Source organism: Trichosurus vulpecula, chromosome 5, assembly GCF_011100635.1.
Source record: "Trichosurus vulpecula isolate mTriVul1 chromosome 5, mTriVul1.pri, whole genome shotgun sequence".
In the NCBI taxonomy this organism is placed as follows: domain Eukaryota; kingdom Metazoa; phylum Chordata; class Mammalia; order Diprotodontia; family Phalangeridae; genus Trichosurus; species Trichosurus vulpecula.
Genome location: NC_050577.1, coordinates 179,124,780 through 179,141,294, shown reverse-complemented (window position 1 = coordinate 179,141,294; position 16,515 = coordinate 179,124,780). Strand labels below are relative to the sequence as shown.

Here is a 16,515-nt window from a genome sequence, read left to right as displayed (position 1 = left end):
ACATCTGGATGAGCTGGGAGGCTCTTAGAGTGGCTGCCCAGCGTACCACACCTCCAGGAGTGAGAGCCTCAGCAGATAGGTCTGTTCTCTTTTTTTATACAGTCTTTGGATGTCATCAGACATCATCTGAGCAACCAGAACTTAGGCTCATACTATTGGCTCTGGTCTTAGCAACTCCCCTTAGGACACTGAAGGCTTCATGCCCACATAGGCTTAGCACCTAGTGGATAGGGGTTTGGGCCTGGGGCTTTGCACCTAGTAAGGCTCAATCAAAGACACTAATTTATCATCCTAAAACAGTAAAAAAAGTCCCACCTTAGTTACCAATTCAATATGTTGATGATTAACAAATGACTTTCCTCATAACAGTCCTGAGTTAAGTAGTATCAGCATTATTAGCCACATTTTACAGATCATTACAGGATTATAGACTTAGAGTTAGAAGAGAACATCAAGGTCATCAAACCCTTCATTGTACATTGCCAAGGCCTAGAAAGGTTAGATGCTGCCAAACCTGAGCCCTAGACATATTTAGGCTTGCTCATGACCACATGATGGAAATTAGGGCCAGGACTTAAAATCACTCTACCATGAGTCAACATCTTGTCAAACTCCAATTATCTAATTGGGTGCCCACAGTTTTAGATTAAGACATAATAAAGCTGCCAAGTCAATCAGATAGTAAGAATGGCTTCTATCAAGATAGTAAATTGTTTGGTCTTAAGCTTGGTTGAAGGGAGTACTACTACATGAAGGATGGAGTAGGGAGTAAAGACAAGCCATGCAGTCAGAATTGCCAAGGTAAAAAGACCCTAAGAGGCTGAAGTAAATTCCTTTCCTCCTTCTCTCATTTGGCCTCTCCCTCTCACCAATTCCACTATGTCCAAGCTGGTTGGAGAGCATGAAGAAAAAGTCTTCTTCACTATAGGTAACCCTTATTTCAGTGACACCACAAGAAGCAAGAAGGGGAGAAGTAAACGTGGATGGGCCAAGGTTGGAAGCTGAAGAAATAAGGGAATGCCAACGTAAAAAGCAAAATGCTCCCTACTTCCCCCACTCCCAAGAAATTTTGAGGCCAGGAGTCTTTCCCTTGACAAGCTGGCCTAGAATCTCTTTTTCCGTGCTGTAACTGGAAGCCACTGCAACTTTGTGGCTAATTGGCTGAGTTCTTTTGAGTTAAGAGCCTGAAAGTCATGAATTACAAAATTCTGGCATAATTTCTGTGCCTCCTCACCCCCCACTCACTCCACACCCTATTCCCCCTAACCCTCCCCCATCCCAGCTCCTTCACCATCTTGGATTTTTCTGTTCCTAATAGGTTTTTTCCCTAGGGTTTTTTTAAAGCTCCTTGGGTCCTCAGACTGTAGATACATAGACATGTATATATCTATATCCTGTCAGCTTTGTTAATCTAAAGTACTAGGGATCTCTATGTACTCCAAATTTTAGAGATCATTCAACACGATTCTTGGAATAATAAGACATACCATGAATCTAAATTACCTTAGACAAAGAAGTTATCTGCTTGATATGAATATTTGTTTTTTATTTAAGATTCTCCAAAGTAGTCAGTGTGTATTTTAGCCCTGTTTGATAACTGCCCATTTTCAAACAAGTCTATGTATAAGACAGTATGAGAGAAAAAGATAAGTAGATGCAGAGACAGAGATGGAATGGACAAGTGGCAATCGGCCAAGATGTACTATTCATTGCCAAGGCCAAAGAGAATCCTTACTTATAAGTTTCCATTTTTTTTTCCTAGATAAGTTTAGTGAATAAATTCCATTAACAATCCTTTTGATATTTCAATAGATCTATGATCATATTAATGTGAGTACTTTGTTCAATGATGCAGATCAAAATACAGCTATAAAATTTAAATATCGCATTTAATATGATATGTACAGAAGAAGTCAAATTTGAGCCAGAAAATATTAAATCTCAGTATAGGAGTGACTTGACACTGTCATCATCAATCCACATAAGCTCTCACATGATGAGTGGTGTCATTGTACTGTTGTTGCACTGAAGTGTTGGAAATATATTTTCAAAGTTAAACAATCTTTGTGTATATACGTTAGAAGCACCATAAAATCTGTTATGATTCTCAGTGTAACTTATATTAATAAAAAATATAATAAACTGGCTTCCTCCCAAACTGTAATTTTAAAATACTGATATAACTCAAGATTATAGGTAAATTCAACACTTCAATTTAAATTTAAGGCCCTTTAAAGTTTGTCTTTAACTTTTTAAAAGTAAAGCAATATTCCTTTGTAATAGATAAATGCATAACTAATTTGAATAAAAAAATCCACTGCTATAACAAGCAAAAACAATTTAAGAAGCAGAAAACACAGAAATAAAAGTCCAAATCCATAAAATACAGTCTACTATAGATAGGTAGATGTCACTGGAGTTCATAAGTATTATTACTGATGAAAAAGCCCACAGAAAGACCACTGTGTTTGCAGATAGTATGGAACCTAATATATTGCAACAACACCTTGAAAATATACATGCAGAATGCTAGCAACATGAGAATTTTTCAGAGAAAACTATATGTGCTTTCAATAAGAAAATTAACTTTTTCAAAAACCTTGTTTGCAACATCACAAAGATTGCTTGAACTGTATAAAGTTGCTTTGGAAAATGCTAAATTTTTTTTTAAAAGCCACATTCCAGAAGAGAAATGTTGGTTCTACCAACAGCTGTTGATAGATATACTGGGAATGGTGCTTGCTTACTGATGCAAAGCAGTTTCAGATAGTTCCATTTGCAGAAAATACAGTGGAGAAGAAAATTATTCATATCTGATGACTTTTACAATAAATTTATTAGGAAACTAAAATGTCCCTGTTTCGTTGCCAGTAGATGAAACAAGAGATGTAGTTAAAGATGTCCAATTGATTTTATATGTATATGTCAAAAATTAATGTTAAGAAAGATTTGCTACTTTTCAAATCTATAGATGGCAATGCCACATCAAGAGAAATGTTCAATATAATTGCTGAAGTAGAGAGAAGGTTAAAGTCATGGGAGCTGAGAAAGTTGATGAACTGAATGCTAGTTTGTTTGAGGAGATATTAACAGATATACTGAAGTCTCTGATGAAAAGGGTGGATTTTAGTTGGAGAGGAAGACAATGAGCCAGGTACAGAACTCTTGGGGAAAAAAAAAGGAAAATGACCTGGGAACTAATAGATAACTGTTATCATAATCTGGAAAGGTAAATAAATTTGGATAGAATAATAATAATAGCAAGCATATTTACATAATACTTTAAGGTTTACAAAGCACTTTATAAATGTTATTTCATGTTATCCTCATAACTCTTGGAAATAAGTTACTATTATTATCATTCCATTTTACAGATGAAGAAGTTGAGGCAGAGAGTTGTTAAGTGACTTTGTTCAAGGTCAAACAGCTATTAAGTGTCTGAGGATGAATTGGAATGAAGGATTTCTTGAGAATTCCAAATCCAGCTGTCTATCTACTGTACCACCTAGCTGCCTCTGGAGTGAACTTGGAAATAGAGTTACTGAGTGATGGTAGAAGGGAATGGTCTAGAAACAGCAATGAGGATCAAGGGGTAAGCCTACTCATCCTGGTCTGGGATGACTGGGGGAGGGACATGACAGAAGGTACATCCAGTACAGGAGAGGGTTGCCAAGGGACTTGGTGTCTTCTAGAAGAGTTGGAAGGAATGTGAGAGGAAAAGGCCTGACAAAAAAGCATCATACCCCAAGGGAAAAAGAAATATCATAGGCATAAAACTTATGATGAAGGTTTTTGAAGTACAGTCTTTGTAATCAATATTAGATACCCACCAGCTATCTGGGACCACCATGTCTTTTGGCATCAAATTAGATGGTGGAGAAAAGGAAATGGTAGAAAGCGATGGCTCCCTAAAGAGGTATTAGGGAAAGGATGAATAACAATCCCCATGTGTTATAGGAAGGGTTAAAAGACCAGTGATGGATTTTGTGGCTATCTTGGCATCTCAGATAAGCTTTGGTATATCAGGTTATTAAGAACAGGAAGATTAGCTTAGAACACCTCAACATAACTCAAAAGTTGCACTTTTTATGTAAAAAGTGTCCTATTCCTGACATACATTATATGTCTTTAGTTTATCTAGGTCCCAGGGATTCCTAGGCAGTAATTGATTGAAAGGGATAGCAAGAATAGGATGGAAGCTCATCCTTCTTATCTGGGATTAAGATGCAAATTATCTATAAGAACTAGGGTACTACAAAAAAATTATTTCACTTGGGCTGAGCTGAGCATTCAGAATTTTGGTAACATGGAAAAATCTTCCCAACAGTTTGGGAATATGTAAGACAAAATAATGAAACCATAAGTAAGGAGGGAAGGGGAGATAAAGTATCCTATGGAGTTTTCTTTCTGTCTTACCAGTTGGACCACTGTCTAGGAGAATATCATGGGGTCTTCCTTCTCAAGGGAAAACAGGAGCACCTTCTTTTTATTTTTTAATTGAATTTTATTTTTCATTCCAAATTATCTTCCCCCTCTCCCACCCATTGAGAAGACCAGAAAAACAAAATTCATTACAAGTATCTGCAGTTCTACAAAATATATTCCTGCATTAGCCACAGTCAAAAATAAATAAGAAATAAAAAAAGAAACCATGTTTCAGTCTGCAATCTGAGTCCATCAGCTTTCTCTGTGGAGGTAGATAGCATGAGTCCTTTGGAACTGTGGTTGATCACTGGGATTGATCAGAGTTAGGTCTTTCAAAGTTGATTATAATATTGCTGTTATTATATAAAATTGTCATCCTGGTTCTGCTCACTTCATTTTGTGTCAGTTCACACAAGTCTTCCCAGGTTTTTTCAAAACCATCTCCTTCATCATACAGGATAATAGTATTCCATCATATTCATATATCATAACCTGTTCAGACATTCCCTAATTGATGGGCATCCCCTCATGGAAAGCATTGCGGCAATTACAGAATAAGAATGAACAAAAGGACACCAACAGCTACCTACCTATCTGTCTACTTTCTCATTTCTACGGATTCTTTATGAGAATTACCTATACTGAGGTAGGGAACCTGCAGTCTCAAGGCCAGATGTGGCCCTCTAGGTCCTCAAGTGTGGCCCTTTGACCAAATCCAAACTTCACAGAACAATGAATTTGTCCCCGATTTATCCTGTGAGGTTTGGATTCGGTCAAAGGGCCGCACCTGAGGACCTAGAGGGCCACATCTGGCCTCGAGGCTGCAGGTTCCCCACCTCTGAGTCCTATCCACTGGTAAGTCCCAGCTTACTTATTTTTCCAGGGAAGTCCTGGCAGTGATTTATTTTATTCTCTCTCCTGTACAACTACCTCTTTCTCAAACTGTTCATCCATTTTCTAACTGCTCACACCAAAGACCAAAGAACCTATACTCTGTTCTGCCCTGGGTCTCCTGATTGGTAACTGCCTGTGTGGGACGGATAGAGTAAAGTGAAGCATGGCTATGGAAAAGGTATAGTCCATCAGAACAATAAAAAGGACTGGAGGCATCAATGAGGATCCAATTATAATTAGATAATATTAGATAATAATAAATAGATAATATTATGCAGTAGGATCACAGAATCATAGATGTAGAGCGGCAAGGAACTTTAAAGGCCACCGAGTCCAAATTCTTCATTTTACAGATGAAGATACTGCATCTCAGAGAGGTTCAGTAACTTTGCACAGTTACAGAGCTAAGAAATATCGGAGGCTGGACTCAAATTCAGGTCTTCCTGACTCGAAGTCCAACTCTCCATATAGAAACATAGCATGGTGAGGTTTACCTTCGGTGATATTATAGATATTATAGAATCTAGAACCATCCACACTTGCCTCTGTCACTTTAATTAACCAGTTACGAAGTTCAGAACATACTCTGGCCACCAGAGGGTGCATGGTGGTCCTCAGCCACCAGCCCAGTAGTTACTTCAGAAGTTATTTAGTGTGTACAGTTATGTGCTGACTTTCCTAAAACCTGCAGTATTGTCTTTGCTCACTAGAGGGTACTCATCCTACAAACTCTTGGATTACTCTCTCACATCCTTCAGCTATTTCATGAGACAATATTCCTGATGCTAAATTCCAAGCATGATCTAGAATATGTGCCAAAATTATTAAAATTGAAAACTTTAGAATTTTAAGTAAGAAAAAATTGAAAACTTTAGAATTTTAAGTAAGAAAAAAGGAAATAAAGACTTGGCACTTGAGCCCACTCAAGTAAGAAAAAATTGAAAACTTTAGAATTTTAAGTAAGAAAAAAGGAAATAAAGACTTGGCACTTGAGCCCACTCAAACGACATCTAAGAAATCCCTTGTTCTCACAAAGTAATCCAACCCATTCTGAGTAGTGAAAGGATTGGAGGCAAGAGATATGTGTCCGGAAGCTCTTTTCAGAGGTCAGGGACCTCAATCACCTGAGTCAAGGAAATGTGGTAGATGAGTTTTTAATCCCACCAGCTAACAAGTTTGACTTGTCTGTCAAAAGCTGACACTGGAGTCCCGGAAGCCCTCTTTGCTCCAGACCTGATTCCTCTAGCAGCACTAATGGAATCAGCAGGCAACTACACTTGACTTGCAAGGTACAGTTCATTTTCAGTTAGGCCTAGTTGCAACAAGCAGAATCATGGCCAATGCTCCAATAGCAGCTGCACCAAAAATGTCAGTCTGAAAGTTGTGGCTACCAATTCACAACAGCCAGATTGGCTGACAGGCAGGTACCTCTGCATCCCTCCTTTCTGTTCATAGTCTCATGAAAGGAAAGGAATGGAATTGTGGACTTAGAAGCCTAAATGAAATGAATCATCAGCTAGTTTTTCCCAAGAGCAAAGACATCAACAAACTCTGAAGGGGAAGGAGCTAGTTTACAGCCTCATATTAAAAGTCTTGCCCTCGTTTTTGAACCTTTCATGTGACTCTCCCAACCTTTCATTTCACTTTACTGCTGCCCCAAGGGCAACAGACTTTGCCATATTCTCCTCTTCAGCCCAATGCTGTGCAATCCATGCAAAACTGAGGTACACAGATATCTGTAAATAATATCATAACAGATATTAACATTCACTAACTCGAGAATGACTATTCTTAGATCACAGGTAGTCAACCCATAGTACCATTTATATCATAATCACAATGATAGTGCAAATGGTTGACAATTCAAAACATCATCTGACAAGGTGCTATATTGACTACATATGTGCAGGATCAATCACTTTCACACACAGCACTGGTAAATGTATATCCATACTACAAAAACAAACTTTTAAAAACAGTAAAAAAAAATGTGTATCTAACAGGTGTGCATATAGCTACAGTGTTTTCATAACGGCAGCACATAACAAGAAACATTAACAGTAAATTAATTTTTAAAACAAATCAGAAAAGTAATTTTAATTGGTACATAATCAACATATACTAACATATGCAATCACATCTTTGATAGGAACAAAATCTAGTAGAGGTCACACCATGTAGGCCAGAGTAGTGTTTTTCTCTAAAGGCAGAGAAACTGTCCCTGAGACTTGATTTTGTTCCCCTTTTGCCGTAAACAATATTGTGTTAATAGCCCACAGGTGGTATTTAGCACCTGTGTGCCATGGGGGTTTTTGAGACAGCACATGTGTACCGAGGAGGTTTGAAGAGCCTTCATCCTAAGCAGCACGTGCATGCTGAGGCAGGGATGGAGAGCCCACGTGCTGAGTTATCAGCCCAAGGGCAAGAACAGGCCTCTGGCCTGTATCTTATCCCAGAATGGACTTTCTCAGAGCTGGCCCTCTACAGCTCATATCTTGAAATTTTTTCAGATTCACTCATTTTTAAAAAAGAAATACTTTAGGCTTCAATTTTATTTTTATTTTCATTTGTCTCTTTTTTATTTTTTCATATTTTGAATTCCATTTTTCTTTTCTGTGTTTTTTTTTTAAAATCTCTCCTATAATGAGTGGTCCTCTAGTTCTCTCCTTTTCTCACATAAGGATTACGTAGTGATCACAAACTGCATATATAAGCTAAATATGTTTCAATGCTGCTAAATGTTACATATTAAGTGTGGCTAGTTTATCAATTGTTAGAGTATGAATAAAATTTTACTACAGACACAATGACACTAACACACATATCTGTTTTATCTAATTACTTTTGTATGTTTCTTTTATCTCTTGAATTTGTTTTCCAAAGACTGTACCCAGCTCTGGTTTTCTCAACAGGAATGCTTGAAATTCCTCTAGTCTATTAATGATCATTTTCCCCCTGTAGTATTATAGTTTTGCCGGATAAATCATTCTTGGTTATAATCCTTTATCTTTTGTCTTTTTGTATAACGTAGTCTAAGAGTTCCTGTTCTTATAATAGTTGCAACTAAGTCTTAGGCAATCCTGACCATGGTTCCTTGGTATTTGACCTCTTTCCTCTGCTTCAAGTGTAGCAGTTTTTTCTTCAAACTGAAAACCCTGGATTTTGGCTATGATGGTTCTGAGTGTGTTCAATGTGGGGGTTATTTCAGGAATTCAGGTTCTTTATTTTTTAATTTTGTAGTCCTGCCTTAATATCTCTGGGCAGTTTTCTTCATAATTTCTTGAAATATGATATCCATGCTTTTTTTTTTTGCATTGACTTTCCAGAAGTCCAATGATTCTTAAATGACCTCTTTTTTTGTTTTCTAGTTCAAACATTTTTTACAAGAAATTTCTCACTGGTTCTAATTTTTTCAGTCTTTTGGCTCTGTTCTAATATTTCTTGTTGTCTCATTGAATCATTGAATTGTTTGCTCCATTCCATTTTTCACGTTGTCAATTATTTGTCTAAGGTAGTTCACTTTTTGGTCTAATCTCACATACTCTTCATAAGTGTCCTAATTTTATTTATACATGTGTATCCAGATATACATGTATATAAGACAACCATATCTTGTTTCAGCTCTTCCTTCATATCATCCAGGCACTCTTGGAGTCTTTGTGGCTAATCCATTCTTTCCACTGATTATTCTGGGTTATTGCCTTCCTCTAGGATTTAACCTTAGGATTCTTTTAGACCATAGGACTTCTTGATTGTAAGTTTTCTTGTTTTTGACCTTCAATTTTTACATTAGGACTTAGTGCCAGAGCCAGAATCTGTACTGTTGAATGGAATGGGTAGGCACTGGTCCTATCTCCTGCTACAGTCCCAGAGTGAAACAACTGTACCGGTATGCTAAATCCTGTCCTCACTAAATTCTTAAAGCCGGTCCAATGAAATCTCTATTTGAGAGGCTTCCTGGGGCCAAGCCTGCCTTCTTCCATAAGATGTCCTGGACTGTAGCTCTGGACTGGATTCAGGATTTGGTACCAAGTTCTACCCACTCACACAGTCTCCTTCACATTAAAACAATTCTGAGGTATTACTTCATACCTATCATACTGGCTAACATAACAGAAAAGGAAAATGACAAATTCTGGGAAAGATGAAAAAAAATAGGTAGACCACACCATTTGTCGAGTTGTGAACTGGTCCAACCATTTTGGAGAGCAATTTGGAACTATGACCAAAGGGCTAAAAATCGTGCATAGTTTGACCCAGCAATACTACTATTGAGTCTGTACCCCAAAGAGATCAAAAAAAAAGGAAAAGTACTGATATGTACAAAAATATTTATAGCAACTCTTTTTGTGGTGGCAAAAAATTGGAAATTGAGGAGATGCCCATCAACTGGAGAATGGCTCAACAGATTACGGTATGTGATTGTGACAGAGTACTTTTGTGCTATAAAAAAAATGATGAGGAGGATGGTTTCAGAAAAACCTGGGAAGATTTATATGAACTGATACAAAGTGAGGTGAACAGAATCAGGAGAACATTGTACATCACAACAGCAATATTGTAATGATGTTCAACTTTGAAAGACTTAGCTACTCTAATCAATACAATGATCCAAGACAATTCCAAAGGACTCATGAAGAAAAGTGGTACCTATATTCAGAGAGAGAGAACTGATGAACCCTGAGTGAAGACTGAAGAATATCTTTTTTTACTTTATTTTTCTTGGCTTTTTTTTTTTTTGCAACATGGCTAATATATGCAAGTATATTTTGCATGACTTCATACAGATAATTGATATCATATAGTTTGTCTTCTCAATGAGAGGGCTAAAGGGGCTAAAGGTAGGGAGAGAATTAAAACAAAAAAAATTTTAAATGAATATTAAAGAATAATTATTTTAAAAATATTTTTGAGTGGTGGCAAAATTCAGGGTATATTGTGTGTTACTGGAACGAAGTAGAGGAAGGAAGTCAAGGGAATTGAACAGATTTAGAAACTGGGAAGTTAAGAGAATTTGAGGGAGCATTTATATACATATGTATGTGCGTATAAATATATGTATCCATATATATGTACATATATACATATACACATATGTACATATATTTGTGTATATATTTCCCCCTAGTATAAGGGAAGAAATTGAGGTGAAGAAAAAGACAGTGAACCAGACACTAAACTTATTGAAGAGGAAGAATGCCCTAGGGGTTGAGAGATTAGAGCCACCAGAATTCGTAAGGTTGACAAATTTGGGTAACATTGAACTTTAAAAAAGAATCTGCAGAATGATGTTGTTGGAAGGAGAGTCTGGAACTGTCAATGGGGAACAAGTATTCTGACTCCCACCACAAGCAGTGAGTGATTCAGGAGGTATGAGAGAAAAGATAGCCAGTGTTGGAAAGAGGGCCAGGGAATCAGTGCCATTAGAGGGAGGCAAGTCTCAGTGTCAGAAGATGGAAGGAGTGAGAAAGGAAAAAATTTAAGATAAAAGGAGGTGTGTTAATCAGGAAGGGAACAGTGGAAGAGTTAGGGAAATCTAAAGTGAGACACTTGAGGCAAACAGGAATAATGGAGCAGATACTTCGGGTAGGGGAACAACAGGAACCATTTCTATAATCAGATAATCAGATGGCTGTCTCTTGAAGCATGAGCTCACAGAAGGCAGTACTTGTGATGACCTGTAAAGAACAGATGACACCAAAATATTCATAACTTCACTTTTTGTAGTAATAAAGAACCAAAAACAAAGTATATGCCTATTGACTGGGGAAAGGCTCTACAAACTGTGGTATTTGATTGTAATGGGCTATAAAAAAATGATGGTGTGAAGAATTCAGAGAAGCATGGAAAAATATAATGAAGTAAGCAGAACCAGAAAAACTATATACACAATAAGGATAGCAACAGAAATAAAAACTTAATGCTGTTAAATTTTAAGGATCAAGCTTGGTGCCTAAGAAAAGATGAAAAAGTGTATCTCTCCTCTTTGTAGAGGTGAGAAGGACTATGAATGTGGACTGTCACATATGATGCTGGATTGACTGGTATTAATTAGTTTTGCTGAATGTATTTTTCCTCTTTATTTTTTATTCTTTGTTACATGGGATGGCTTTCTGGGTAGGGCAGAAAGATGGAATACATCCGTAAATAAAGCCATATAAAAACAAAAGACATCAATAAAAATTAAAAATAAGTTTGAGGCAGGAGAAAAGAGGGAAGGATAGGAGGCTCATGTTCAGTGAGAGGAATCTCAGAGTTCTGGAATCATGAGTGTTATGGGTGATGATGACCTCTACAGATGACTCTTCCCTATGAGTGGCTCAGGGGAAATAAAAATATATTTATCAAAGATGTTGATGAAGTTGATTAACTTCCAATTAGTTGATTAACTAATCCAAATTGTATGACGAGATATCAATGTGTATATTGATTGGCCTAACCCTTGGGTTAGAGCAGAAAGAATACTGTGAGTCAGAAATTGGAACTTAAGAAGGGAAGTGTTCTAGAGTCTAGCAAAAAACTACAATAAAATTCTGAATAGGCTGGATGGAGTGAATCTCAAAGGAGAAGTGATGACAGTAGAGTGGCAAAGGGGAATGAGAGGTATTTCTACTTCTGGCCAAGTGTATTCAGGTGTCATGAGGGAAAGTCACATCAAGTATTGTGATACGTGGTCAAGAAGTAGGTATCTTCCTGAGGAATTCAGATTTCTTTTCTTTAGCTCTCAGCAAAATCATTTACTCAGATGACACAGCAAGAGGAGTGGTTATAAAATTCATCCCCCTGCAACCCAAGGAGCACTCTCTCACCAATGTATGTATGTATGTGTACACATACATACATACATACATATATACACACACACGCACACATATATGTGTGCGTGTGTGCGTGTGTCCATCAGTAGTGAGGCACGTGTGTAGGGAATACATGTAGCTAAAAACTCCAATATCAGTATCAGTAAACATTTATTAAGCATCTGCTATGTACCAGGCATTGTGCTAAATGCTGGGGATACAAAAAGAAGAGTCCCTGCCCTCAAGGAACACATAATCTAATGAAGTGAGAATATACAAATAAATATATATAAAGCAAGCTATATACAGAATAAATAGAATATAATTAATTGAAGTAAGGCAGTACTACTAAGAGCGGCTGTGGATGACTTCCCATAGAAAGTTGGATTTTAATTGTGACTTGAAGTCAATGAGGTCAGTATTCAGAGTGAAGGAGAGAAAGCATTCCAGGCATGAGGAACACCCGGAGAAAATGGCTAGTGCTGAAAAATGGAGTGTCTTATTTATGGAACAGCCAGGAAACCAGTGTAACCAGATCAAAGACTATATGTTGGGGAATAAGATATAAGAAGACTGGAAAGGTGGGGCTTAGGTTATGAAGGGCTTTGAATGCCAAACAGCATTTTGCATTTCATTCTGAAGGCAACAGGAAACCACTGGAGTTTATGGGGGCCAAGGGGACATGATTGGACCTTGGCTTTAGGAAAATCATCTTAGAGGCTGAATGGTGGAAGGACTGGGATGGGAAGAGACTTGAGGCACACACACCCACTAGTAGGCTATTGCAATAATCCAGATGTGAGGTGATAAGGGCTGGCACTAGGGTGGTGGTAGAAGCAGGGATATTGCAAAGGTGAAATCAACAGGCCTCAGCAAAAGATTAGAGAGATAGTGTTGAGAGATAGTGAGGAATCCAGGATGACTCCTAGGTTGAAAGCTTGAGGGACTGGTGGATGGTGTTGCTCTCTACAGTAACAGGAAAGGTAGGAGAGGGGATTAGGGAAGAAGATAATGAGTTCTATTTTGGATGTATTGAGTTTAAGATGTGCACAAGTATCTGAAGGGTAGCTGGAGATGGGAGATTGAAGGTCAGCAGAAACGCTGGAGAAAGACAGATGTGAGAATCATCAGCATAGAGATAGTAATTACATCCATGAGAGCTGATGAGATCCCCAAGTGAACTGGGATAGTGGGATGTACTGGCAATCAAAATGGGCTCTTAGCACTTAGTTCAACCAAGTGCCCTTGAAGAGTTTGGCCTTTATCTCCTTGATTAAATTAGGAGTCCTTGACAACCTCCTTGCCTCAAGGGAAAGCCTAGCTTACGTGGGTTTGAGTGACATGTTTGTGACATCAGAGGCTTTTAGACCACATGGGTTTAAGTCGCCTCTTTGCGATGATTTTAGGTCATGAAAAAGATATAAAATCAGGAATTGGCTTTCTCTTCCTCAGAGCTCTGACCCACAGCTGTGGTGGCAAACATGACTCTGGGCCAGCCCTTGTTATGAGCTCCCTGGCTGAACTTAGATGTTGTTAACTATGAATTGTATTTGGTCTGTCGATGTTTGTAATTAGCTTGTATTTGCTCGGAAGTTCAGGGTGCTGGCTTTTTCCCCTGAAGTAAGTGAATGGTATTGTATACTGTATTAAAGTAAGCTTGTTAACCCCTTAACGTTGCTTTCCTTAGTAAAGCAGATCAAAAGAACCTGGGCTGTGTGCTAGTTGTTGTTGATTTTACACCCCCCACAGCAGCTGCTAGCCAGATTGTTGAAATGTGGGATGAGAAAGGGCACACAGTGCAGAACTTTGAAGGATGCCTACACTTAGAGGGTGTGATGACGATCCAGTAAAGGAGACAGAGAAGAAGCCATTAAATAGGTAGGAGGAAAACCAGCAGTGGTGTTCTGAAAACCTAGAGAGAAGAGATTATTAAGGAGGAAAAAGGAGTATCAGAGGCTGCAGAGAGGTCAAGGAAAATGAGCACTGAAATAACTGAACAACAAACAATATACTAAAACACGAAATGCCACCGCAACTAAGAAAATTCTCTTCCTAAGTAAAAGAAACATTTTTTTTATTAAGTGTTGTGTACTGCAATACTTACAACTGAACACTAAATTTTCTTTTAAGTAGATCCTAACTTCTTGGAGCCTCTTGGTTTGCCGATTAAAAGTTCAAGGTTTTAAAATTTTTGCTTATCCAATCCCAACCCTGCTTTTGTGAGAGCCCCATCAGCAAAGTCTTTGCCCCTTCCCTAAGGAAAATGCTATCTTCTTCAAAGGTCCTTCTCACCCTGAGAAAACTTCTGCATCTCCTTAGGCTAATTCTGAGAAAGCAGCTCCCCTCCAAAAATACGTTACCTTTGCCTAAGGCAGTTTGAGTGTGCCAAATGAGGGCAAAGTTCAACAGCTCAAAAGATTTATCACAAGCCTGGAAGGAACATTCAGAGATAGTTGTATTTTAGCACCTCTCTCCCTAAGATCTTGGGACCCAGGTGGCTGTTTCATCTATGAATGTGTAGTTATGCATTGCTCTCTGTTTTCTCTTTTTTTTTTTTAGCATCATGGTAGTAATACTAATACTTCTTTCTACATAATTATCCACTTAAATTGTATTCACTTCCAAATATTAGGGAATGAGCAGTTGATTATCTTTCCAACCCCAGAAATTATCCCCTTGATTACCAAGGACAAGGGTAGACTGTGCAAGGTACTAGCTTTGGAGTCGAGAAGATCTGTTACTTACTAGCTATGTCACTATGAATTAATCATTTAACTTTTAGGGACACCAGGCAATTCTTGAAGACTGCAAATTAGGTTGTAGATCTGCAGCAGTAGAGGGAATTTCCACCCTGAATTTCTGATAAAATTGAAATGTTTACTGTGTAAGTAAAAAAGAGAAGTCACAAAACATGAATGTTACTTTAAATTTACACCTGAATTTTCAGAATGCAAGGATGACATGAAGCAATATTTTGACAAGTATGCTCAGAAAGTTTATGGCACAAACAAAATAAAATGCCTTCTTCATAGCTGAGCAAAAAAATCCTGAAAGATTTAAACGATTCAAAATCATTCATTAAAACCAACTACCTTGGAAACAGAAACATACACACACAAACACACACACACACACACACACACACACACACACACATAGAGCTACAATTCTTTACTACAGAACAACATATAGTTCACAATATATCAAGTCACACATATATTGCTTAGGGTGACCCATTTAAAACCTAAGTATGAAAAAAACAGGCATCAAATGATGGAATGAAGACAATTTAGAATAGAAATAACGCAAGTTTCAATTGTCAATCTTAGTAATTAATAAGTTTGTTTTTTTAAGGATGGTTTTAGAGATCTATCTTGCCTTTCAAATGCTTGCATACTGTTAATGGTCTTAAGTTTTTATCACATAACTTGTAAAGAACTTTAAAAGTTCAACTGCTAAGATGTTAGCCAAAGTAAAGATGATAAACGAACTATAAGAAAATTTTGTCTTTATGCACTTAGTTATCTAATTTGTGAAACTAATCATTTGAACCTACCTTTTTTGATTTGGGAGCCTAGAAGTTGGGAAAAACAAAAGATTATAAAGTCAGTAAGTATTTAAACACACACACACACACACACACACACACACACACACGCAGGTTCCCCCAGAAACTGAGATGCAACACAAATAGGTGCACGCTCAGAGTACTCTAACAGCCTATATTCTTCCAAGAACTCAGAAAATAATTCATTTACTTATAGTGAAGGGGCAATATGGATGATAGACGGCTTTAAGATTGGCAACACACTTTACCTATTTATCAATATTTAATTATTTGTGGAAACGGCATAAAACGTACATGGTTTCCATCTCAAAGGCATTTAATGGGAAAGTTTATTATCAATCGCCAAAAGTTGCGACCTCAGGTCCATTTTGGTTTTTTGTTTTGTTTTAAAGCAAAGTGTAACATTGCATGCGTCCCACGAGAAGTCATGGGACATTTGTTCATTTGTCCGTTCCTTTGGCAAACATTTTTACTTGGCCCCTCAACTTGATGCTGAAAAATTCCGAGTTCCTAACTCTGCAGTGGGAAGGATCGAAAGAACGCCAGGCTACACCACCTGCTTGTCCACACTTCCTGAGCCGCCCATCTATCCTCCATCCATCTCTCTGTACACAGTGTCCCAAAAGTCTTAATGCATTAAAAAAAATTTTTTTTTCTTAATAGCTTAAAACTGCACAAAGTTTTTTGGGACATTTTGTATCATATATATATAGACCATTGATTCACCATCTAGCTAACTATCTCTAGACCGAATGCACCCATTCCCTTGGACCCTAAGAAGGAGACAAAGTTTATTACCCGCCCCACCTCCCCAAACCTGCTCTTTCTTGG

At 37.7% G+C, this 16,515-nt stretch overlaps 1 protein-coding gene across 1 annotated transcript in view; it reads right to left on the bottom strand.

The window, feature by feature from the left end:
- Positions 1–16,515, bottom strand: part of CFAP94 (cilia and flagella associated protein 94) — a 68,492-nt gene that overhangs the window by 51,740 nt on the left and 237 nt on the right. The window contains exon 2 of the mRNA XM_036759215.1: positions 15,673–15,690. Within this exon, the coding sequence (XP_036615110.1) occupies positions 15,673–15,690 (18 nt within the window). The remainder of the gene's footprint in view (positions 1–15,672; positions 15,691–16,515) is intronic.